Here is a 27,084-nt window from a genome sequence, read left to right as displayed (position 1 = left end):
TATAAATTGTAAAAAGTTGAGGCCCCAGCACAGATCCCTGTGGCACAGCACTCCTTACATCTTGCCAACCATTTATGCCTACTCTCTGTTTTCTGTTAGCTAGCCATTCTTTCATCCATGCCAATATGTTACCCCCTACACTATGAGCTTTAACCTTTGATGTACCTTATCAAATGCCTTCTTGAAATCTAAGTACAATGCATCCACCGGTTCCCCTTTATGTACAGCATATGTAACCGTCCCTCAAAGAACTCCAATAAATTGGTTAAACATGATTTCCCTTTCACAAAACCATGTTGACTCTGCCTGATGACCTTGAATTTTTCTAAATCCCCTACTTTAATAATAGCTTTTAATATTTTCCCTAAGGCAGATGTTAAGCTAACTGGCCTGTAGTTTCCTGCTTTCTGTCTCCCTTTTTGAATAAAGGAGTTACATTCGCTATTTTCCAAAAGACAATCAATTGCTTAAAAAGAACATACTTAAAAATGCTGAAGAACAGCTCCTGTGGCAAAAACAATCAAGAAACTGGGTAACTTGTTCAAGGCGTTGAAACAAGCGAGACAAAAAGGATAGGGTGAATTACATGCAGACAGGTTTTTAACTTGAGCAATTCACTTATAAATGCGGTCTTTGAAAGTGCAGCGCAAAAGGAAACCTAATGTCATTCTATGATGGATTCCAGACCTGTAGCTCTAAACTGGCCTGCAGCACTGGAGCAGCTGTTGGCTACAAAAGGGACAGAAACTAGTTGCTCTGCTTTTACAGTTGGTTTTACTCAGTAAACTTAGTGATTATACCGCACACTGAAGACTGAAATCTTGGTCTTTTGTAGCATTTCCAGTTCACTGAGTGCAATGTAATGGCCCAGAGCCCTTAGACTGATTGAGGCTTTGTCCCAAGCCTAGAAATCATCTTCAATTTACAATCAGCTGGATATAAAGGCTCTAAGCTCCTTTTCCCGAGAGAAAAGGATTTCAGAGATGGGTAGGGCAGTGGAGGAGAAAGAGTATTTTTGAAATATATTTAAAGTTACCAAAGGTTCCTCTGAAGCTGGGAAGTTGTGTGGTGCTGGGTGCAAACCTGCAGTTACAGCTGGGAGTTTACAGAATAAACTGCTGCAGAGGTAGTGATTGCAAATCTTGTTTCTAGCATTTGAGGAAAATTATGGATGGATTCTTGGTTTGGAAGGGACTACAGGTTCAGATCTGTGGCAAGTGGTTATAAGTCTAGACTTAGAATGAGCTGGATCAAAACAAGCACCCTCTTCTGGTTCAGTGGTGACCCAGTTTTAAAACATTTTTTTTTTTGGTCAGACTGATGTTGCTTGACCCTTGGATTTGCAGAAACCCATCTCCATGCTTAAGTCTTCAAAGCAAGCCACTAAGATATCTGCACAAGTAAAGTTTCTTTCTACCTTAACATGGCTTACACATGCTCTTGCGTTGGGAGACATCTCAGTAAATCTAGAGAGCTTGGGTGCAGCTTGGCAAGAGCTAAAGCTCGGCTCCCAAGTGTGCACGAGGGTACTGCTGGGGTTTAATGAGCTAAATCTGTGCATCTTACCAGCACATCATTTGATAAACATCCTGCAGCTTATCAATCCAGGGCCACCTTAGTCGGTGGCTGGCAGGCTATCTGGAGCTGATTAGGTAGCATTATGGCTCTCAGTGACTGGTCTACCCTTCCAGGTCCCAGTTTAGTCACTCAGATTGGATGATCAGCCTTGGATCTGCCTGATTCAGGCACTGGATTATTGAGTCTGCCATGGATGTGGGTTGACTTTGTTTCAGTCTAGGTGTTTCCATTCTTCCATTGCCTAGCATGTTGTCTTGGGTTCGCAACGACCCTGCTCCACTACCCTAAGGGCAGTAGTTACTAGCTGATAAGACAACCGATGAGCCTATGTTTTGAGCCCTTACTAGGCATAAAGCAGGTATTTTGAATCCCACATGCAAGAGCATAACTCACCATGCAGTGGGAGTGCATTGCCATCACCCTCCATGCTTCGGAGATGCTAGGTATGTCCCATTTACAGTGCAGCAGATGCTACAGGGTTTGGATGCATTTTTAATAGCAGTGAAATCAAATATCCATGACTATACAGCTTGTGCAATTCTATGCAGAGTTATTTAGTCCATGCGTGGAGTGTTGATCATTGGCCTTCAACTGCCAGTGAAGTCGCAAAGTTAAAATTAAATGAGGGGACAGCAGATTCCCGGAGAGGTATTGAAAAAACTGCACCAGCTGTAATTGTACTGCAGTAACTGTGCAATACCATTTTTTGTTCAAACTCAACGCTGACACCATCTGGTATTGCTTTACGCTACACTGAGATTACAATTTTTTGCAGCTGTAAAGCCTTAACTTGAATGGTGTTTAATTGAATGTGACTATGGGAGGAGGACAATTATTTTTTTAAAGCTAAAATTGAGGTTTTAGTTACTGTTGGGGCTTGATTTATTCCAGGGAATCATTTGACTATTTTGTGCTTTTTTGGGTCTTGCAGAGATAGCGAGTCTTTTCAAAAAACAAGTCCCTAACCCAACTGGTTGCACTTCCTGGGGGTTTAGCTGGAGGCATTCATGGGTCACCATGGAAAGTAGCAAATATAACCCCTCTATTCAAGAAGGGGGCAGGCAGAAGACCGATAACTATAGGCCAGTTAGCTTGACATCTGTCGTGGGGAAGGTGTTAGAATCGATCATTAAGGAGGTTATAGCTGGGCACTTAGAAAAACTCAAGGCAATCGGGAGTAGTCAGCATGGTTTTGTGAAAGAGAAATCATGTTTAACCAATTTATTGGAGTTCTTTGAAGGAGTAACATGAGCTGTGGATAAAGGGGAGCCTGTTGACATACTGTAGTTGGATTTCCAGAAGGCATTTGACAAGGTGGCACATGAAAGGTTATTGCGCAAAGTAGGAGCTCATGGTGTAGGGGGGTAACATATTAGCATGGATAGAAGATTGGCTGGCTGACAGAAAACAGTATGCATAAATGCGTCCTTTTCTGACGAGTGGAGTCCCACAGGGGTCTGTGCTGGGGCCTCAACTTTTTACAATCTATATCAATGACTCAGATGAGGGGAGCAATGGCATGGTAGCTAACTTTGCAAGTGACACAAAGATAGGTAGGAAAGTATGTTGTGAAGAGGACATAAGGAGCTTGCAGACAGATTGAGTGAGTGGGCAGAAATCTGGCAAATGGAGTTTAATGTGGGCAAATGTCAGGTTGTTCACTTTGGCTGGAAGAATAAAAAGCAGAGTATTACTTAAACGGAAAACAACTGCAAAATTCCAGGGTGCAGAGGGATCCAGGTGTTCTAGTGCATGAGTCACGAAAAGTTAGTATGCAGGTACAGCAAGTAATAAAGAAGGCTAATGGAATGCTTTCCTTCATTACGAGAGGGATTAAAAATAAAAGTAAGGATGTTATGCTTCAGTTATATAGGGCATTGGTAAGACCACATCTTGAATACTGTGTGCAGTTTTGGTCTCCTTATTTAATGCATTGGAGGCAGTTCAGAAGAGGTTTACTAGATTGATACCTGGAATGAGCAGATTGTCTTATGAGGAAAGGTTGGACAGGCTGGGCTTGTTTTCACTGGAGTTTAGAAGAGTGAGGGGAGATTTGATTGAAGTATATAAGATCCTGAATCGTTTTGACAAAGTGGATGTGGAAAGGATGTTTCCTCTTGTGGGGGAGTCCAGAACTGGGGAGGGGGGGTGAGCGTGGGCACTGTTTTAAAATTGAGGGTTGTGCGACTTTGGAACTCTGTGCCTCAGAAGGTGGTGGAGGCAGGGTCATTGAATATTTTTAAGGCGCAGGTAGATAGATTGTTAGGCAAGGAAATCCAAGGTTATTGGGTAGATGGGAGTGTGGAATTTGAAACGCAAACAGATCAGCCATGATCTTATTGAATGGCGGAGCAGGCTCAAGGGGCCGAATGGCCTACTTCTAATTCTTATGTTCGTATGTACTATGTCTACAGTCAGTGTGTTGCACTGTTCTTAGGGTCATGCCTGTTTATGCTCACCTACAATTTTTATTTTACATCTTTGTATTTTCTTTATGCCAATTGAGATGAGTTTGTTGCTGGGCAATGTGAACACTTTCCCCTGTGAACACCCTTTATCGAGAAATACCGCAGCTGGATGTACAGCAAAGATCTGTCTGCAGTGACCTAGCAATAGACCTTTATGCTCCTGTTAAAAGAGCACTCCATACTGACACAACTATGACAAAGCTACTTCTCATAACAGCCATTGATTTGCCTCCTCTCAGTGAAATTAAGACTGAATGGTAGGCACTTTGTTACTGTGGGCAACTGTCACGCTGAAGTTAGACTGTGCAATTTTATGCAGGATTCTAATAACTTGTGTTTATATAGTCTCTAACGTAGTAAAATATCCCAAGTTGCTTCACAGGAGTGGAGAGAAGTTAATGGTCTGGAGGGCTTTATACTATCATCATAACTAGATTTAAGCTCCAGCGACCCGGGTTCAATTCTGGGTACTGCCTGTGTGGAGTTTGCAAGTTCTGCCTGTGTCTGTGTGGGTTTCCTCCGGGTGCTCCGGTTTCCTCCCACAGCCAAAGACTTGCAGGTTGATAGGTAAATTGGCCATTATAAATTGCCCCTAGTATAGGTAGGTGGTAGGGAAATATAGAGACAGGTGAGGATGTGGTAGGACTATGGGATTAGTATAAATGGGTGGTTAATGGTCGGCACAGACTCGGTGGGCCGAAGGGCCTGTTTCAGTGCTGTATCTCTAAATCTAAAAAAAAGCCTTACTTTCAAGGGTGTCTGAACGATGTGCCGAACCTAACTCGCTGTGGCAGCCAGTCCCCTGGCTCACCACATTTTAACATACTGTTTCACCTATAGTTTAAAAAAGTGATACATTGATGAGTAAATCATGTGACAATATTAGTCCCTTTTTCTGACAGCAGTGCAAATGAAATCACACGACTGCTTTCATCAAGATATGCTCTCGTCAGTTGATTTACGTGCTCCACGAGGATTGATTGCTGAAGTATTTCCCTTACGTAGCACAATGTGGTGAATCTTTTAATTAATGAACACCAAACTTGGATGAGACAGAATCACAGAATTGTTACAGTGCAGAAGGAAGTAATTTGGCCCATTGTGTCCACACCGGCTCTCTGAAAGTGCAACTCACTTAGTTCCACTCCACGCCTTCTCTCTGTAACCCTGCACAACCTTCCACCAACAAACTGAAAATTACAATGTTTCTTAAAAATGTAACTAGTAATTATGACTCAGTTCTTGTTTGCACAAAGGTAAACATCTGCAAATTGCAAGGGGCAATTAGGTGACAGTGGGTCAACAAATGGATATGTAAATACATTTTATAGCCCTCTTATCTGGAACTAAATTGTGCCAGCACTTTTCTCCACAGTGATGCCATTCTAGAAATATCCAGAATGGAGGCCAGCCGAAAAATGGGACATAAGTAAATTGGAAGTCATTTTCCTATACCTATTGCTAGTTACAGTGCTTGTCTGAGGGCTGCTTTGTGATGGAGACCTTTTGTGGGGGGAGGGGGGGGCGTGGAGAAATACAATAAATTTACTCTTAGATTTTTTTTCAATCCAGAAATTAGTTGGGTTTCTCAATATTCTCTTGCACTGTACAAATGTTTTCTTACTATGTGAATTGTGTTTCTATAGGTTTTTAGACCGCCAAATCCTTGGACAATGGCCATCATGAATGTATTAGCAGAGCTGCATCAAGAGCATGATTTGAAGGTAAGGCCCTTCTGATTTGTATCAGTTGCATGGGGTTAATTGCCAGTAGGGGATTGCACTGCGGATTCCATTAGAACACAGCACGTGCAAACCTGCTGTATTATTGAGACATAGTTGAGTATTAGAGCAAACTCCCTCTCGCTTAATTTTGATTTAAAATATGAAATTGTTTTGGTATCGATATTCAGGCCAATTTCAGAAGTCAACAGATTAAATTTCTTGCAAAAACCATGCTGGGAGGAGAAGTGGGGAACCATGAGTAGGAAGCTGTCTCAAGGGTGTACAGGTCTTTGGAGAGATGGTTTAAAATCCAAGTGTTTCACATCAAGTTCAATTTTTCCCTTCATTTCTGTACTCTCAAACATTGTGTGTAGTATAACCTGTCATTTTGCTAAGCTGTTAATACTGAATTTAAGCATTTTAAAATACTCGCTAAATTTTGTTTCTACTGTATAAAATCCATTGTCCTAAATTTGCACCCTTTGACCATTCAGATGTCCGGTATGGATGAAGATTTAAATAAAAAACTTGGGCTCTTCCATGTTAGTGCAATTATTTCACCCAGCACTCGCATCTATCATTTTTTTTTTTCCTTTTGGTATTTTCCCACAACATAGTAATGCCATGAATCACGTTTCCGTAGACCTGAATCGGTACAGTGCTAAGGCCTGAAAGGATCTGTTGACATCGTCATTAAAAGAATGCATCTGCCTGGATAGTATTATCACTCAAACAATAGCAAGTATAGGTGTATGCAGGTATATTTGCTGGAAAGCTACTTCGTTTTTAAAAAAAAAAACTTTTTGATTGGTCTAACAAACTCCAAAATCCATGCATGTTTATCATTTCATTTATAAATCTTGTCTCATTTTAACTGAGATGCGCTGGATTTTAATCTGTTTGAAAGTTGTTTTAATCTGTTTGAAAGTTATTTTTAATACATAATGTTTGGCCACTTGGGTGAGGTACCAGACGGCTACAGCCACTTGCCATGGCGCCATTGTAGTAGCAGTGATCAGCCCAAGGGCAGTTCCTCTGCTGATTTCTTCACACCTCACAGTCTTGCACTTTCTCTTCAGTTGCTCGTAAGAGCCTCCCATATTTTAACCCCCATGAGAAATGAGCAATATACCTCTATGTGAGTTTCCATTTTCCAGAGAGGAAGGATTAAGGGGAAAGTTTAGGGAGGAGTATTTATAAAAAGCCTAGTGTAGGTAGTTTAATTATGAATGTGTCATGTAGGAAGAGTAGAAACAACTAGAATGTTATGACCTGGTTAAGCTACTAGAATTCACTTTGCTACAGTCTTAGTTCTCAGTGTCTTGTGAAATTATCAAATCAAACTTATTTTTTAAATTATGAAGGGGTTTGATAAAATATGTAAGGATAAACTGTTTCCACTGGCAGGGTGGTCAGTAACAAAGAAAATAGATTTAAGATAATTGGCAAAAATTCCAGGAGGGAAATGAGAATTTTTTTACGCAGTGCGTTGTTGTGAGCTGGAATGCACTGTCTGGAAGGGTGGTGAATGCAGATTCAATAGCTTTCAAAAAAGAATTGGATAAGTAGTTGAAGGTGAGAAAATCACAGGGCTGTAATGAAAGGGTAGGGCAGTGGGGAAGATTGGATAAATCTGTCAAAGAACTGGCATAATCACAATGAGCTGAATGGCCACTTTCGGTGTTGTATGATTATATGAACTGCGTCTGATGATTCTGTTACTTGTAATTATTATAAGCACAATAGTAAAATGATTGGAATAAAACAGACTGCAGACGTCTCGTAGCTCAACCAAGTAACTAAGTGTATATACAATTTCCTCCACTGTTTTGCACGGGGAAAGATCTCCAGCGTTTCAGTCGCCATTTCACTGGGAATGGCTATAAAAGATACCACCTAACCAAGAATGGCACCCACCAAATTGTGTTTTAGTCGAGAACAAATCTGTCTTGGTTAGGTGATTTACCCTGGAAATTAAGTGGTCCTGTCAGTCTACATCTCGTACTGATTTCTGATCAAGTTCAACTGGGAATTACTCTAATGTAGATGATGATTCAGTTATTATATTTTACTGCACCTAATATTGCTTCCCCCAAACAAAGAACTGAGGATGTGGCTACGGAGGTTGTCATCCCAGAGGCAGCGAGAACTCAGGACGGTAGATGGGTGGCCATCTGGAAGTGTAGCAAGAGGCAAGACATGCAGGAGTCTTAGGGGTATGTGCCACTGTCAAACTGGTACTCAGCTTTGGAGACTGCTGAGAGTGACAACACCTTGAAGGAGTGCAAATCGGACCATGGCACCAATGTGCAAGGGGCTGCACAGGAGGGAACAAAGAAAAAGAGTAGAAATGCAGTCGTTACAGGAGATTCCATAGTTAGGACATACAGGCTTTTCAGTAATCGTCATCGTGAGTCCCGCATGGTGTGTTGTCTCTCTGTGCCAGGGTAGAGGACATCAGCGAGGGTGCAAAATATTCTGCAGGGTGAAGGGAGTGAGCCTGAGGTGGTAGTACACGTCGGTGTCAACAATATAGGGAAGATATTGAGATCCAGTGGTCAGATTTTCAGGAACTAGAGTGGAAGTTAAAAAGTAGGACCTTTGAAGGTAGTAATCTGAGTTACTCCCAGTGTCATGTGCTAGCGAGAGTAGAAAGAACAGCATAGGGAGGATCAGTGCATGGCTTAAGGCATGATACAGGAGGGAGGGCATCAGATTCTTGGGACAGTTCTGGGGCAGCAGGCACCTATTCAAAACACAGTGAGGTTCATTCGTGTGGTTGGGGAGGGTTTAAACTAAATTGGCAGGGCGGGTGGTACCAATATATAGAAATAGAAAAGAGGAATAAGGTGCATAAAGAAGTGAAGGTGTTGGTTACTACTCGAGAAGGAAGTAGTACCATATTAGATAGGAGCAGATTAAGAAGGAGTACAAGCAATGCAAAGGCAGGTTTACAAAGCATGTACGTGAGCGCACCTTGTGGTGAGTAAGGTTGGTGAGCTACAAACACAAATAGCCGTGAGGAAATATGATGTAGTTGCAATAATGTAAATGTGGCTTAAAAATGGCAAGGACTGAGGCTTAATAATCAAGAATACAAAGTGTTAAGAAAGGATAAGGAAGGATAAAAGGGAGGTTGGGTAGCAGTACTGATTAGAGAATGCTGGAAAGAGAGGGTGTCCTTGAGGGGGTAAAGACAGAATGCATTTGGTTAGAGTTGAGAAGCGAAAAGGGGGTGATCATGCTTCTGGGGCTATTCTACAGGCCTCCAAATAGTGAGAGAGATAGAGGAGCAACTTTGCAAGGAAATGACAGATGTGCAAAAACTATAGAGTGGTGATTTTGGGGTCTTCAAGTACCCAAATATCAATTGGGATAATGTTAGAGTAAAGGGTAAGGAGAGGGAGGAATTTCTGAATGTGTTCAAGAGAACTTTCTTGACCAGTATGCTCTTGGTCCAACTAGAAAGGAGGCATTACTGGATCTGGTGCTGGGAAATGAAGGGGCCAAGTGTCTGTGAGGGAGCACTTGGGTAAGAGTGATCATTGTATCATAAGATTTAGATTAGCAATGGAGAAGAACAAGGAACAATCCAAAGTAGAACTTCTAAATTGGAAGAGGGCTAACTTCAATGCAATGAGAGGGATCTAACCAAGGTAAAATGAAACCAAAAATTGACAGGAAAACAAAAATGGAATAATGGGTGATCCTTAAGGAGGAGATGTTTCAGGTATACAGGCTAGATACATTCCAACATGGGCGAAAGGTAACAGTACCAAAGGCAAGGGAGCCTTGGATGATGGAGATAGAGAATGCGATGAAACAAAAAAGAGGGTGTATGATGCATGTCAGGTGAATTCGTCAAGCAAAAACCAGGCTAAATGCAATAAGTTGAAAGGGGAAGTGAAGAGGAAAATAAGACTGGCAAAGAGAATTTGAGAATAGAATGGCAGTTGAGATTTTGATAGGTTGTGAGTGGGCAGAGATTTGGCAGATGGAGTATAATGTGGGAAAATGTGAACTTGTCCACTTTGGCAGGAAGAATGGAAAAGCAGTATATTAGAGTCATCGAGTTATACAGCACAGAAGCAGGCCCTTCGGCCCATCATGTCTGTGCCAGCCATCAAGCACCTAACTATTCTGATCCCATTTTCCAGCACTTGGCCTGAGGCCTTGTATGCTATGGCGTTTCAAGTGCTCATCTAAGTACTTCTTGAATGTTCCTGCCTCTACCACTTCTTCAGGCAGTGCATTCCAGATTCCAACCACACTCTGGGTGAAAAAATATTTCCTCAAATCCCCTCTAAACCTCCTGCACCTTACCATAAATCTATGCCCCCTGGTTATTGACCCCTCCGCTAAGGGAAAAAGTTTCTTCCTATCTAACCTATCAATGCCCCTCATAATTTTGTATGCTTTCTCCAATGTAATGGATAGCATGCTTCACTTCAGGTGCAAGTTAAAGTCTGATTGTTTTTCAAAGGAAGCCATTTAGATTTTGTAGCACCAAGAGGTTGGGTACCACAAGACAACTACCTTTCTTTGCTCCATGAACTGAATACTGCTAGGTCTTGTTGGTCCAGTTTTAAATTAAAGCAGAACGATCACTTGCCCAATGGTTTTTTCCTAGCTTGTGCAGCTCCAGTCAACCTTCAGATATTGTTTAAATGGAGAGACACTGCAGAACTCTGCAGTACAGAGAGATCTGGATGTCCTGGTACATGAAACACAGTTAGTATGCTGGTACAGCAAGTGATTAGGAAGACAAATGGAATGTTATTTATTGCAAGGGGAATGGAATATACAAGTAGGGAAGTTTTGCTACAGTTGTACAGGGTATTAGTGAGACCACATCTGGAGTACTGTGTACGGTTTTGGTCTCCTTACTTAAAGGAAATAACTGCATTAGAAGCCGTTCAGAGAATGTTCACTTGACTCATTCCTGGGATGAAGGAGTTATCTTATGATGAAATGTTTGACAGTTTGGGCCTGTATCCATTGGAGTTTAGTAGAATGAGAAGTGATCTTACTGAAACATATAAGATCTTGAGGGGACTTGACAGGGTGGATGCTGAGAGGATGTTTCCCCTTATGAGAGAGACTAGAACCAGAGAATACAGTTTAAAAATAAGGAGTCTTCCATTTAATACTGACCCGAGGAGAAATCTTTTCTCTGAGGGTTGTTAGTCTTTGGAATTCTCTTCCCCAGAGAGCAATGGAGGCAGGGCCATTGAATATTTTTAAGGCTGAGTTAGATCGATTCTTGATTGACAAGGGAGTCAAAGCGTATGGGGGTAGACAGGAAAGTTGAGTTGAGGCCACAATCAGATAAGCCATGATCTTACCAAATGGCAGAGCAGGCTTGAGGGGCCGAATGGCCTGCTCCTGCTCCTAATTTGTATGTTCATATGACATAAAAGGGAACCCAAAAATCTTCTACCTATATGTGAGTAGAAAGAGGTGGGTGGGGCAAAGAAGGTGATATATGCTTAGAGGTGCAGGGCAAGGCTAGAATACTTGAGTACTGTGCATCAGTGTTTACTGAAGAAGAGAATGCTGACAAAGCACTAGTAGAAGTGGAGATAGTAGATGTACTGGATGGGGGGGGGAGGAATTGATTGGAAGGATGTACTGGAAAGGTTTGCTTTCCTTAGAGTGGATAGGTCGCCTGGTCTGGGTGGCTTGCATCCCAAGTATTTAAAGGAAGTTTGGGGGGTGTGGCGGTGGTGGTGGCGATAGCCGAAGGGCTTGCCATTATCTTCCAGTCTTCTTTAGATATGGCGGAGGTGGCGGAGGATTGGAGTTGCAAACATGACACCCTTATTCAAGAAAGGGTGTAAGCACAGTCCGAATAACTACGGGCCAGTCAGTTTAACATCTGTGGTGGTAAGGTTTTGGAAACAACAATCAGGGAAAAAATTCAACAGGCACTTGGAGGAGTTTGAGTTAATGAAGGAGAGCCAACATGGATTTGTAAAAGGCAGTTCATGTTTGACTAATCTAATTGATTTTTTTGATTAAGTAACAAGGTTGCTGAAGGGAATACAAAGGCTGGTTAACAAAATTGAGGGTCACTGTCAGCTTGGATAAAAAAAATTGACTGAAGGAGACCAAACAGCAAATTGTAGTCATTTGTTTTTCAGACTGAAGGACGGTAGACAGTAGTGTACCCCAAGGTTCAGTGCTAGGACCAGTGTTTTTTTTGAGATATAGATTTATATAATATAAAATGACTTGGATATTAGGATACAGTACAATTTCAAAATTTGCTGATACCATGCTTGTAGGTGTGGCTGGCAATGAAGATCATACCAATCGACTGCAACAGGACATAGGCTAGCAGAATGGGTAGACAAGTGGCTGATGGAATTTAATATAGAGAAGTGTGAGGTGATGCATTTTGGCAAAAGGGATAGGGAATGGCAATATAGGCTAAATAGCACAGTTCTAAAGAGTGTACAGAGTCATTGGCACATGGGGGTTCACGAGCATAGACCTTTGAAGGTGACAGGACATTTTGAGAGCGTAGTTAGCAAATCATATGGGATCTTGGGCTTCATAAATAAAGGTATTGAGTAGAAAAGCAGGGAAGCTATGCTGAACCTATATAAAGTTCTGGTTAGGCCACTACTGGAGTATTGAGTCCAGTTGTGGTCACCACACTTTAGGAAGAATGGGAGTGTTCTTGAGAGGGTGCCGAAGACATTTACCAGAATGGTTCCAGGGATAGAGGGAATTTAGCCACAAGGTTAAGTTGGAGAAGCTGAGGTTCATCTTGGAGCAGAGGAGATTTGATAGATATGTACAAGGTTATGACAGGTTACAGACAGGTGGTAAGGGGTATGGGTGGTTCTCATTGTTCACCTCCCAACTGACCGCAATTGTGTTTTATTTAAAATTGAGTTATTTTAATTGATTTTTAGAAATACAGCACTGAAACAGGCCCTTCGGCCCACCGAGTCTGTGCCAACCAACAACCACCCATTTATACTAATCCTACATTAATCCCATGTTCCCTACCATATCCCCACCGTTCTACCTACCTACACTAGGGGCAATTTACAATGGCCAATTTACCTATCAACCTGCAAGTCTTTGGCTGTGGGAGGAAACCGGAGCAACCGGCGGAAACCCACGCAGTCACAGGGAGAACTTGCAAACTCCGCACAGGCAGTACCCAGAACTGAGCCCGGGTCGCTGGAGCTGTGAGGCTGCGGTGCTAAACACTGCGCCACTGTGCCGCCCGGGAGTTATCCCGAGTGTTTTACTTGCCAAATAAAGATACAATGCCAGGGTTTCTTGTAGGTTTAAAATAGAAGATTAACTATTTATTGAAAAATATTCATTCCCCAAAATGTTCGCAACACCAGTCATGCATGCATTCGCTCCCGCACGCAGTCTCAAAGATTGATAGAAGGCAAAGAGTAAGGGTTCAAGGTGTGGTAGGTGTTATTGTTTTACGGTAACCCTGTTGAATCTTCTAAGTAGAACAGTCTGTTTTAAAGATGCAGGCTTGAGTTGTTTGTAGATTTGAGTCATTGAGGTGTTGTAGATTTCAGACTGGAGGTGGTGGGTCACTTTTAGTTCTCTGCTGTACGAAGTTGAAGTGTAGATTTAGCAGCAGGGCTCCTTCCTTTCCTGGCTGGACGTCTTTGCAGAGCCACTGGTTGGACTGTTTTTCTGTGATGTTCTTGTGATCTCTTTCTCCCGCCCCCCCCCCCCCCCCCCCCCTTCCAGTGAGCTACCTTTTAAGGGAAAGATCTCTTATGTTAGCTTCTGTTAGGAGACACATGGTCATCTCCCCTCTTGTGACTGCACAACGGACCAAGAAGTGAAATCTATTAATGTCTGGATGAGTATAATCCAGCTATGATGTGGCTACTTCCCACCTTCTTTGTTTCAGAAGAGCCCATTCAATTCAGGAATGTCTCTTGATGGTTTCAGGATGGGTGTATTTGATACATCTTCGCCTGGAATGTATCCTTTTGTGCTTAACAGACAGTGAGGCAATGTTCAAATACACAGGCCAGGTTGTCTGACCTTCGGCAGCCATCTTTTGCAGGATTGGCCACCTTTACTTTTGAAAAGATAAAGTTAATTTTAAAGAGAACACCTTGAATAAAGTTTATATCTTAAATGTAGGCATGTATCTCTTTACTGGGCATGACAAGGTAGAAAAAGAAAAGCTATTCCCAGTAACTGATGGTACAAGGACTAAGGGGACGCAGATTTAAGGTTTTGGGCAAGAGATGCCAGGGTGATGTGAGGAAGAGTTTTTTTTTTGCACAGCGAGTGGTAATGACCTGGAACACTCTGCCTGCAAGAGTGGTGGATGCGGAGATGATAAATGCTTTCAAATGGAAGTTGGATGGGCACTTCAGGGAAATAAAATTACAGGTCTACAGGGGTAGAGCGGGGGAATGAGACTGATTGCAGTGCTCTACAGAAAACCAACATGGGTCGAATGGCCTCTTTCTGTGCTGTAATCTCACTGTGACCCGAAATGAGGCCTTGTATACAAAGTGGAGGATTAAGAGACTGATCTGAAGTATTCTCCAGTGGTATGATGACCATATAGGCAGCACAACATTCTTTCACCCTTGAAAAGAAATAAAGTATTGCTGTCATCCCAGAAGAAAAATGGAAGAAATGTGTTTTGAATGGTAGCTGATGTCTCTGTTGTGTTTCTGGGCCACGAATGAAGTTATTTTTCCTGGCTGTCAACAGCATGTCTGCCTCCTGTTGTAGAAATGGCTTTCCACTGCAGCACTGATTTAAGGGCCCTTTTACTGCCAAGTGCTTAGCATTTGAAAGCCTGCCCTGGTATGTGGTCAGCTATCTTGTAATGGCTTCAACCCTACCCTGCTCCACTTCTCCTGGTCATAGAACCAGTCCAAGCAGAACTTTCCCAAGGGTTTGAATGCACTAGTGCTGCAGTTGTCTGAAATAACAACAGAAAATACACAGCAGCCAGCAATCAGTACCTGAAAAGAGAAAAAGATTGGCAAAAGGTCTCTACCTAAAATGTTAATGTTGAAGTTCTGGTGCACGGTCTATGTCTGAAGTGCTCATCTGTCTTTTCTCAGATGCTGTGCGTTTTCTGTTTCAGATTTTCAGTTTTTAATGTCTCTTAGTACAGGCATTGGGAAGCTTTAATAACTGTAAGGCAAGTGGGGATTTGGAAACAGGCCTCTCCTCCTTCGTGGGAGAGACTTATTCATACTGATATGGTCAGAAACAGAAGTCTCTGTTTATGAATAAGGGTGATGGCTCAGTACATTTGATTTGTCAAAAATAATACAAGCATTATTCAAATTGCAAACACACCCTTGGGCAAACAAGGGTGCTATGGTTGACCTAGAATGCATTTCAGGTAGTCATATTTTCAAGAAATTTGGAATATTTTAGAGCAGGACTGCGATAGTTTGATTATTTGTTAAGCTGATCATTTATGGGTGGGTGCTGTCTGTGCTGGCATTGATTTGGAAGGTGGAATTACTTGTTAACTGTTGTTTCAAAAAAAATATTTTTCTAGTTAAACCTGAAGTTTGAAATTGAGGTCTTGTGTAAAAATCTGGCTTTGGATATCAACGACTTGAAGCCTGGAACTTTACTAAAGGACAAAGAAAAATTGACAAATCTAGAGGAACAGCTATCTGCTCCAAAGAGAGAGTCCAAAATACCAGAGGAGCTGCCTGTAGTTGTCACCACTGGTAAAGTGCTTTTATTTTTGTTCAGTATTAGATTGTTGTTTTACTTGCAAAAGAAGAAATTCTGTGGAACAGTGCCTTTTAGTTTTAAATTGATATGACTAGTCACCTATTTATTATAGGTGGTTATTAACATGATTTTTATTTTGATTGCCCATACAGATCATTGTTGCGTTTGATGTAAAATATAGGGTGGGTCAGGTTTCATTAACGCGGTGTGCGCTAGGACCCAGGGGGAAGTGGCTTTGCAAGCATTGCCAGTAGGCCAGATTGAAGCCTTGGACTTTAGCTGACAAAGGAAGAGAAGTGGCTCCATAGCAGCTGGGAGGGGAAATGTTTTTCCAGTGGAGGAGTCAGTCTTCTGAAGGTTCAAAAATGCAAGTTATAATACTCTAACAGCTGTGGCCATTGTGCAGTCTTTTTGGGGTGTACAGCAGCTATTTTGATGTAATTGCTATATAATTCTAGAATTCATGATGTGCTGTACCAGACGCTACCGCCTCAGTCCTGCCAGTAATGTAAGCTGTAGAACGGAGGACACTGGAATTAAACATCCTAGGGTTTGGTATGCCTGCATTTTTGTGTTAATATTTTGCCATTTGTTTTATTTTCAACTAGCAGATAAATGATTTTCAGGGAAAAGTTTCTGGAAGCTACATTAGATGACTGCTTGTTTGAATTTATATTATATATTAAGTTAATGCAGCTAAATGGAGTGGTTCATGTTTGTAATACTAAGAGGGGAAAGGCTGTTTGGCCCCTCTAACCTTCCCTTGTTTAGTCATCTGTCTTAGATGAAAATATCCGAACCCATCTTCTCACCTCTTCCAAAATCAATCAGGCCTGATTACTGATGGCATTTTTGTAATTTAACATTCACTTCCAATCACTTTTTTTGACACTGTTGATCGGTCGTGGCCTTGATGCACCAGAAAGCAGCTAGTGCTTTATCTGTGTCCCTGCAGTTTAAATTAGGGGAGAATGGGATGGTGGAGAACTAAAAATTTGACTTGTAAATCTATTCCGTTTATCTTTCTGCTCACTTTATGTTGCATGCTTGAGTTCATATTCACCATTTGCCTTTTTTTTTAAAAAGGTGGCATTAAGTAAATTTCTGGCAATACAGGGATTTCACTCGGCCATGTCTCTCTCGCACTGCAAGGATTTCTAGCTATTTCATTTATTTGATGTGTGCGCCTGATGTACCTAGTCGAGCATTGCACTCCTTTTACAGTCGATGTTCAAAAGAGATTGTAGGATGTTGCACTGGGAATATTGCAGCTATTTCACAAGTGTGAAAGACCCTTATACAAGTGGCTGAGAGAACAAATGCAGCACACCAATAGTGCTGCATTGTCACAGTTATCTAACCTGATCGCTATCCAGTGACCTTCTGCCGGAAAGTCTGGATGTTTTGTGAGGACTGTATGGGGCACTGCTATGCTGCCTTTCGTTGTCCAGTCGCCTGCTGGCACTCATTCTTTAGGCTTACAAATGAACAGCTATGTGGGTGAGGTTCTTGACCATGGCTTGTGGCCAGCACCTGTGGAACTGTATTCCCACAGATATAACATCTTCAGGAGAGGAAGGAAAAGCCAAGCGAGCCTTGCACTTGTTTTCTTTTATATTACATTGTTTCCTCATTGTTCACTTTGTATTTAATTATAGTTTTAAACCATAGTTTTATGTCCTATATTTAAATTATGCTTTGTCATTGTGACTTCTGGATTGAATTAAGCAGTGAGCGAAGGGAATTCCAATCTGCTGTGCCGTTCAGATGGTTTGCAGCAATATTGCATGGCCACAGCTGGAGCTTTATGGGGTTTCTTTAAAGTTTAGATGTTTCAGGCAACCATGTACTTTCCTACATCCTAGCGTGAGTGTTTTCACTTTTCCAGATAGCTAGGTAACATGACCAAGGAATGAACAGAAAATCCACTTCACTTTATTTCAGCAGCTGGTTTTGTGCCATCCTGTCACTTGATCCTTCTTGTCTTTGGGAGATAGCAGAGTAACAGTGGAATGAGCCTTTGATTTGGTCACTTATTGCAAAATAAACTTTATTTACAGAGAAGTAAACAGCCACAACGTAGCATATTTTTCCAGTAGTTAAATTTAGTTAGTTGATCAGGTAGTACAAAATAATCTTGCAACTTAATCCTTTCAGAAGCAATCTCGGGTATATACTAAAAAAAACAGCATCAAGCACATATAATTGGTAAATTTCTTTAAAAACTGCTAGTCAAACACTTTCGAGCAAATCCTGTCTTCCTCAGACTTCTGTTTTTGCAACAGCTGTATCAAGTTGGGCATGAATTTTGTTAGTGAAGCTGATTTTTAAACCTTTTGTGTGTTCTGTGACAGTTTATACAAAAGGCTAAATTTTAGACACACATTTGACTGTCATTATATTCTATTTAGTTAAAAAAAAATTCCTCAGATTTCACATTTTGAATCATAAGATAAATTTCCCGTTGTCAATGTCAACGGATATTTTCCTGCCAGTTACACAATACAGTCAAGAATATGATAACTGCTTAGTCTTTGTTAGCTTCAGCATCAGTACACATGTGCACTTAGATCCTCCCCCCCCCCCCCCCCCCCCCAAAAAAAAAGTCTTTTTTGTTTGTACTTACAGTACTTTATTGTGCTGCCTTTTGTTGCCTTGCACAACAAAAGAATGTCTGTCCTGTAGTTTCTGGTCACAAGTGACCACTTTTGTCCATGGCAGCTTTTAGCTATAAACTTCAGTTCTTCCATTGTTTGCTTTCCATATCCAAACAGGATACTGCCATCATCCCAGAAATCAAGTGAGCTTCCCTCAGTCTGCATCAGAACATACAGAGCTCACTCTCTCATTAGCTCTCATCCTTTCGGTTGGAGTCGGAACAGCTGTGTCTTGTTTCTCTTGGAGTCTCCAGTGGTCAAAGAAGCAAGAGGTTCTGAATGGGACTTTGTGCAGAGTGGGAAATATCACTTGATCATTCTGGTTGTGTCTTAAAGGATTTCTCTTCACCCCCAGCAAAGTCAACAGTATCTTGTTTGTATGTGGAAGTTGAATATTTTCTCATGAGATTGTGCACGTAATATTCCTTCTATTTTTTGCAAGTTTATTTAAAACTTCAGTAATGGAACAAATTCATGGAAATTCTGTTCAGTTTTAAGGTCTACTAATTAATATAGAGTTGAATTATCCCTCAGTCAATAAATTTGACAGCCATACTTCTCTTCCCCACATCCACCATCAGTCTCAGAAGTGGTTTGAATGATTCTTTTTAGGCTGTACTTTCTATTGAAGGTTCTTGTAAATATAGAAATAAATGAGAATGAGTAGTTTTAGAGACCCATTGGATGCACTGCTCCTGCTGCAGTTTAAATCAGCTATACTGTGAACATTTATCTATATGTAACTTTCTGCAAACTAATACACCGATTGTTTCCTTCTTCCACTTCATCTTTCAGAGGAACCTGGTGACAGACGGTTAACTCAGCTTCTTTACAAGAGTAATTCACCTGTAATTAAATGTACCGGTGTGTGTGATCATATTCTTTATTTATAGAATTGTATATTTGTGCAGTTGTGAAATTTTCTGAATTCTTTTATGTTGCACTTCTGTTGAGCACTTTTATTTTGGAACGTGTGTTTGAGAAATCAATTGCAAGCAGGAAAAATGTAAAATCTCGCTACCTAACAGCTATGTGTTCATTTGGGATGTGCCATCAATGCTATATCAAGGAAGCACAGCATTGAATCATGATATTTCTTATGAAGGATTCCTGGTTGTGCACCTGCTGCTGTTTGCTAAGGAAAGAACTCTGTGTCACACACAGGCACCTTCAAAGAGTGGGTGCATTGGGCTAGTCCAACCCTGTATACAATTTTTAACTTTTTTTTTTCTAATTAGTGCATTTTTCTGACATTGGTTGAGAGCATTGTATGATCTCTTCTATATCTTTATATTGTTGTTCAAGTGGTGTAATGTATGTGAATTGGGTGGATAATTGCCAGTCTACACAGGACATAAATTGCAGTTGAAACCTGTTAATGTCTCTTGCAAGAGATTGAGCAATCTAATTGATCATTTCTTCACTGTTTGTTTCCAGCTTAGTAGATATATGCTTCTTTGCTTTCACCCCAAAAGTTATTCATTAACATGTTTATTTTTGCACCTGTCCTGTAAAATGACTGCCAATTGTAGGCTCTTGGAACTTTATAAGTTAGTAGCAAGGAAAGGATTTAGAGAATTAATTCTGTGCTTTTGCTTTCCAGCTGCACCAGTGACTCCGGCCACAACTACCCCATGTGCAACCACGGGCCCTCCACAGCCACAGTTCAGCTACCACGACATCAATGTGTATTCACTGGCTGCCTTGGCTCCTCACATTACAGTCAACCCAAATGTAAGTGAGTTTCAATATAATGGGTCAGTAATGGGCAAGGTGATCTTCAGTATCTGTGACGTTTCAAAAGTCCTGATGCCTCATGTACATGTTTAATGGCGAATAGGGAACTTGTTGACCAGTGCTTCTCTAGTACACAAGGCAGTGACATTGTGCTAGCCTTCAACAAGTTAATTCATTAAATATTCTTTCTTTCTAACTATTTTGATTGGGCATGAAGTCTGTTGGCAGTTTTATCAAAAAAAGCGGGACGCTAATTTTAATACTCTAATGAGCGGTTCAAAGCCGCACACACTTTTGGTTTTGAGCCGTAACTACACTTGAGTATAAATGCCTAATGTTTTGGGAAGTGTGGGAATGTCGACCTCCCTTAAAGCTGAACTTCCAAGTGTGGAAGTTTGAGAGTTTGTTTTATAATTGGTTGCCTTCCAGAAACACACTCTGTAGGCCGGTGTGTAGTTTGCACTCTATATTTGAAGTAATGGTATGTCGTTCTGTGTGGGAATCCCATTCTATTTGTTTCCTAGATGAGGTGTGAGGGATGCCTGATGGGTTAGTTGCACCACAGGAGTACGTACCGCACCATCAACCTCAACATACCAGATATATCGACCAAGGCAATCAAGATTGTATTTGTCTGAATAATGCCTCAGAAGGCTGTAACACTGTTATTGTATGCCTGAGGTAGACTGGCAGATGTGCTACATCACAGTCTGGTGGCTGTCTCAATGCCCTCCATTTCAACACAACAGGCAGGCACTAACTAGGAGCACCACCCACATTTGCCAGTCTGCCATTGTGTACACCAGGTGACTCGGTGTTTGGTAAAGCCATTTGATTAATTGCCTTCCCTTCAACACAACGCTGTGAATTTCTGTAACATAGCAAAAGCCATGGAACGTGGAGTGGGTGTTATAGATGGAGCACAGGGCCCTGCAGCCACTGCCCACCATTACACTCCCTACATGACCTCTGGTGCAGCCTGTGTGCAAAATCATGCATGTCAATACCCACCACCCAGCAGAAGTCATAAAGCCTTCATCCTCAGGCAATCAAGGTCTGTATTTGAGTCACAAAGAAGATTGCAAGGTTGTTGGAGATCAGGGATGATCTTTGCAGCTGTGGTAAATAGCACTGAGATATCTGCAGATTCTGGCCAAGTAACGGTACAACTAGGTGCACGGTGTAACGAAATTCATAATAAACAAGCTGTGGAGATCCTAAAGCACCACTCAATCTTGCTGCTTAGGGTATGCTGCCTTGCAGTCTTGTTGGAACTAGCTAACTTTCAGAATGTATTTCAGGTATTACTGAAGTAATGATTTGAATAGCCCAGTCTAGCAATTATATTGGTCCTGACATAAACTGTAAATAAAAGCAAAATACTGCGGATGCTGGAAATCTGAAACAAAAACAAGAAATGCTGGAATCACTCAGCAGGTCTGGCAGCATCTGTGGAAAGAGAAGCAGAGTTAACGTTTTGGGTCAGTGACCCTTCTTCGGAACTGGAGTTCCGAAGAAGGGTCACTGACCCGAAACGTTAACTCTGCTTCTCTTTCCACAGATGCTGCCATAAACTGTAAATACGTGGACTCTCTCTCGTTGCTCCAGCTTCCTTGTGAAAATGAATACAGCATAATTCAGATTGGTGGGGGTAAGCGTTGGAATGCTGTCCATTGAGGAGTCGCAAGATTTTTGCTCAACTTCTGCTCTGCAGCCAGACAAGTCTCCAGGGCCTGATGGCCTACATCCTAGGGTCTTAAAGGAAGTGGCAGCGGAGATAGTGGATCCATCGGTTATAGTCTTCCAAAGGAAAAGGTTCCAGTGGATTGGAAAAAAGCTAATATAACGCCCTTATTCAAAAAGGGAGGGAGGCAGAAAGTAGGAAACTATAAACAGTTTAACATCTGCCATCGGGAAATTGTTAGATTCCATTATTAAGGAAGCATAACAGGACATTTAGAAAGTCAAACGTAATCTTTCAGAGTCAGCATGGTTTTATGAGGGTAAATCGCGTTTGACTAATTTGCTAGAGTTCTTCGAAGCTGTGACAAGCAAAGTGGGTAATGGGGATCCTGTAGATGTAGTATATCTGGACTTCCAGAAGGCATTTGATAAGGTGCCGCACAAAAGGTTAATACACAAGGTAAGATCACATGGGGTTGGGGCAAATTGCTAGCTTGGATAGAAGATTGGCTAACCAACAGAAAACAGAGAGTCGGGATAAATGGATCTTTTTCTGGTTGGCAAGATGTAACTAGTGGGGTGCCACAGGGTTCGGTCCTCAGGCCCCAACTATTTAGAATCTATATTAATGACTTGGATGCAGGGATAGAAGGTACTATAGCCAGATTTGCAGATAACACTAAAATAGGTGGGATAGTAAGTTGCAATAAAGAAATAAGAAATTTACAAATGGATATGAACAAGTTAGGTGAATGGGCCAAAATTTGGCAGATGGAGTTGAACATGGATAAGTGTGAGGTTATCCATTTTGCTCAGAAGAATAGAAAGGCAAATTATTATCTAAATGGGGAGAAACTTCAGAGTGCTTCGGTGCAGAAAGCTAGTATGCAGGTACAGCAGATAATAAGGAAGGCAAATGGAATTTTAGCATTTATTGCTAAAGGAATAGAATATAAAAGTAGGGAAGTGTTACTGCAACTGCACAAGGCATTAGTGACACCACACCTGGAGTATTGCGTACAGTTTTGGTCCTCTTACTTGAGGAGGGATGTAGTTGCATTGGAGGCAGTTCAGAGGAGGTTCACTAGATTGATTCCAGAGATGAGGGGTTTTATCTTATGAAGAGAGATTGAGCAGTTTAGGCCTTTATTCTCTCGAGGTTAGAAGAATGAGAGGAGATCTAATTGAGGTATATAAGATGATTAAGGGGATTGACAAAGTAGACGTAGAGAGGATGTTTCCTCTTGTGGGGCAATCTAGAACGAGAGGTTATTGTTTTAAATCTGATACCCCCTTATCCTAAAACTGTGATGAGGAGAAATTACTTCTCTCAAAGGGTCGTGAGTCTGTAGAATTCACTACCCCAGAGTGCGGTGGATGCCACGACATTGAGTAAATTTAAGGAGGAAATAGACAAGATTTTTAATTAGTAATGGGTTGAAGGGTTATGGAGAATGGGCAGGAAAGTGGAGTTGAGGCCGAGATGAGATCAGCCATGATCATATTGAATGGTGGGGCAGGTTCGAGGGGCTGAGTTGCCTACTCCTGCTCCTAGTTGTTATGTTCTTATGTGAAGGAAGGCTTTCATTTGTCTGTACCCAAGTGCAGCGAATATTGGAAAATTGAGCTGGTTGATTTTCCTTCCATTGTATTAAATGGAAGAAAAATAAGCTGGATTCTTTCACAAGGGTGCACTTCAGTCATTATCTTTGATATTCAGTATGTCTGGGTATAGACCCATGAAAACTTCCCCTGTACAGTCTGGTTTTGTAAATGCACCTTTAGTTTCCTCCCATTGTTCATCCTGTTAGCACACCAGGCAAAAGTAGTCCTGACTGCACCCATGTTTGTCTATCTTGGCCTTTCAACTTCCAAGTTCATGATCTGCATCACGGGTCAATTTATTGCTCCTGTCAGCCTACCTTGGTTTCACGATCCGCACACCTTACCATGAATAAATTGAGGCGAATGCCCACGGAAGTATTGGTGCACGATTTCTAATTTGCGTTCCAGCGGTTTTATGTTCATTATCAGTTAGGTGCGTGTTACATCAAATGTTTGATTTAGTGAGCTTTGTGTTGCGCTGGTAAATTCACCTTTTTGGCGTTTGGATAGGGAAGTCTGAAGGCCACTGCTAAAGTTGATGATTAAAACTTTAATTTATCTTGTGTGTTCAAATCGTATTCAACATCTATTTCATTGTAATTTGCTTCAGAACCTTAGCAAGCCATATACCACAAACGATTGTAAATCTGTGTGGCTGCTTGGTAACAAAGCTAAATTAACTGGATTAAATTAACCAATTTTTAGCCCACTGGTGACTAGTTATTTTCTTGACCGTAATACACTCGGAAACATTGCCATTCTACTTGAACTGCAGTCATGTTATGGGTCAACATCTTATCACCAAGGCAGCCATGTCAGAGTAAATCTGTTTTTTTTTTACTAAGCATTGCTGTCTTGATCGGATAAATTGGTTCAACAAAAGCTTTGGTGCTCAGCTGCATTGAGCCGACATCCCACTCTGTTTTGTTTTAGTATAATTAATTTATATGTTAATATTAGACAAATATTAAATAACTGTAGGTATGGTTTCCCTCAGTCTTCGAATGTAGTTTAAGCTTTCACCAGCTTTTTCAATTTTTGAAGCTTTCATTTTTATTTTATTTAATTCCTCATATCAGCCAAACTCTTTGTGCTTCCATTCTCGAATTAATGCAAGCTTTCAGAATGAACCCTATGTTACAGCAGATTGGAAGAATACTGGCTAAAATGATTTCAAACTTTTGAAAGTACTATGTTATTTCCTGCTTTTCAGTGTCAGCCGTGCCTCAGTGAGTAGCACTCTCGCCTCTTGAGTCAGAAGGTTCTGGATTCAAGCCCCAGGACTTCACAAAAATCAAGGCTGACACTCCACGGCTGTACTGAGGAAGTGCTGCACCGTCGGAGGTGCCTTTAATTGAATGGGATGTCAAACCAAGGCCCTGTCTGCCCACTCAGGTGGACATAAAGATCCCATGCCAGTATCTCGAACAAGAGCAGAGGAGTTCTTCCTGGTGTCCTGGCCAATAGTTACCCTCAATCAACATCACAAAAACAGATTATCTAGTCATTATCACATTGCTGTTTGTGGGATCTTGCTGAGCGCAAATTGGCTGCTGCGTTTCCTACAACAGTGACTATACTTCATGGTGATCATGAAAGGCAAGACCTTCTTTGGATGTCATGTAAAGATTAAACTGCAGTCAAGAAGCAAGATCATAATGATGGGAAGAATTTTTCTCCCCCTCATCTCCACCCCACACCTTCCCAACTTATTTTCATGGTTTGTTGGTTACCCAGGGCCACTGGTTTTGACTTTGAGGATGTAGAGCTGTTTGCTCCCATGCTGCTGCCACACCACCTGAGCAAACATTGTTGTTAATTTTTTACCCTCACCCCTTGCTTCCTGCCACTTGCCACTTAGCCAGCAGGGCAAGTTGAAATGGAGCCATGCTGCACTTATGTATTTAATGGCCCTTAAATACAAAGAATGGATGCATTTTGGGTTAGGTTAATTTTAGGTTAGATTACATTAATGCCTTTGAGCTTGGTGTAGCTAAATCAGCTAAAACAGAAATTTTGCAAGTGAACTCTTGAATTGATCTGAGATTCACTTGGATTTGAGAACTGTTATATTTTGTTTTAAATGCAGAAGCACCTGCTGATGCAAATCACTTGTGTAAAGTGTCACTTGTTAAATGGCTCTTTGTTTACTGTATTAACCTGCTTCCTTTTGCAGATTCCTTTGTTCCAAGCCCATCCTCAGTTGAAGTCATACGTCCGACAGGCAATAGAGCGGGCTGTGCAGGAGCTTGTTCATCCTGTTGTTGACCGTTCCATCAAGATTGCCATGACCACCTGTGAACAGATAGTCAGGAAAGATTTTGCCCTGGATTCTGAGGAGTCACGGATGCGAGTTGCAGCCCATCACATGATGCGTAACCTCACCGCGGGGATGGCTATGATTACATGCAGGGAACCGTTACTAATGAGCATTGCTACAAACCTAAAGAACAATTTTGCCACTGCACTACGGGTTAGTAAATCACGCTTTTAAATAGGACACATTTCTCTCCTAGCTGAACTTGCAGTTAGCTCACAGTGTTTGCTGATCTTGGCTGTGTTCTTGAATAGAAACAGTGTGATCCTCTGTGGGAAGAAAAATCTCTTCCCAATTAATCTTTTCTCAGTGCCTGGCTATAGTGCAGATTGAACCAGGAGCAGGTCTTCAGTCCATACCCTCAATTAATTGAAGAGGAGAAAAATATTCTTATGGATTTGGATCTGCATTCTTACTGAATGGATTTTATACTGACGTGTTAACTAGTACCTTGGCAATGTATTGGAGTCCTGCCCTGAAGCTAAAGGGACTGCTTCTGCTTGGCTACCTCCAGAAAGCACAGGACATTAATGGTTTGTAGTATGTGCACCAGTGTGAACATTGCACATCTCACATTAGCATCTGAAGTGTATTCATGATCATCACTTGTAAGATTCCAATTGTAAATGTGATTGAGGTCCCAAAGTGAATGTGTTTCAGCTGAACAAAAACCAGTTCTTATAAAAATGTAAGCACATACTGCAATTATAAGAAAGGACCATTCAAATATAAAACCTAGGTAGTGGCAGATGACAGCTTCTGATTATAAAAACAAAAGGTGGGCTGTAAATAAAGTCAGTGATAGGAAAGAAGAGAATAGGTGCATGTTAAACTTGAAACCAAGCAGGGTTTTTGTTTAAAAAATGTAATATTTTAATAGCTCAGCTGGAGCAGTGTGCATTAATGGCTAAATTGATATATTGACTTTAGTTTTGTATTCAATATTTTTTGGCAATGCCTATATTGCTTTGTAGAGCAGTGTCTGCTTGAATTAGGACTTTCACCACACTTTTACTGGCTTTAATGACTTTTTTAATTTTCTGTTTGTCTTTCTGCACTACTTTTAAACCTCTGTCTGGGTCTTCCAGCCAACACAGGTTACGCTATAGTGCTAAAGGATATCCTTGGTTTTCAGTATGAGCACAGCTAATACTAACTGATGCTCTCGTTCAAACCAGGGGACAGTTTAAAATGTTCGGCTGGTTCTGTCACTATCCAGGCGATACATTCAGATCTTTATGTCTGTGAGGTTTTATTACTTCTGTCTTCTAATCAGTATTGAGCAATTTCCAGATTATTTTAAGTACAGTGGATATGCTTCTTTACAATTAGTTGCATTGGAAGTTTCAGTGTAGTGCACAACCCAGATCATGACCCAAATTAAAAAGACAATCACTATTTTTGGCTAGTATTAGTTTTGTAGCAGTGTCTTCAACTCAGTCACAAGGCATAAGGAGTGTACAAAGTTGCTGCAGTCAAATTTAGGTCCCTTGTCTTATCCAGTGCAAATGCAATAAGTTTGTCGACAAGCTTGAGCAAGCAATCAAGTCACACTTAGACAGAGACACTCTCCACAGGCTGCTCAAGAGTGGGAG

At 41.3% G+C, this 27,084-nt stretch overlaps 1 protein-coding gene across 1 annotated transcript in view; it reads left to right on the top strand.

Annotated features, from left to right (window-relative positions):
- Positions 1 to 27,084, top strand: part of cnot1 (CCR4-NOT transcription complex, subunit 1) — a 198,867-nt gene that overhangs the window by 144,139 nt on the left and 27,644 nt on the right. Inside the window, exons 27-31 of the mRNA XM_068048909.1 lie at positions 5,693 to 5,770; positions 15,306 to 15,483; positions 18,943 to 19,011; positions 19,751 to 19,881; positions 25,349 to 25,645. Of these exons, the coding sequence (XP_067905010.1) occupies positions 5,693 to 5,770; positions 15,306 to 15,483; positions 18,943 to 19,011; positions 19,751 to 19,881; positions 25,349 to 25,645 (753 nt within the window). The remainder of the gene's footprint in view (positions 1 to 5,692; positions 5,771 to 15,305; positions 15,484 to 18,942; positions 19,012 to 19,750; positions 19,882 to 25,348; positions 25,646 to 27,084) is intronic.

Source organism: Heterodontus francisci, chromosome 17 (assembly GCF_036365525.1).
Source record: "Heterodontus francisci isolate sHetFra1 chromosome 17, sHetFra1.hap1, whole genome shotgun sequence".
Classification (NCBI taxonomy): domain Eukaryota; kingdom Metazoa; phylum Chordata; class Chondrichthyes; order Heterodontiformes; family Heterodontidae; genus Heterodontus; species Heterodontus francisci.
This window is presented reverse-complemented; position numbering and strand designations above follow the sequence as displayed.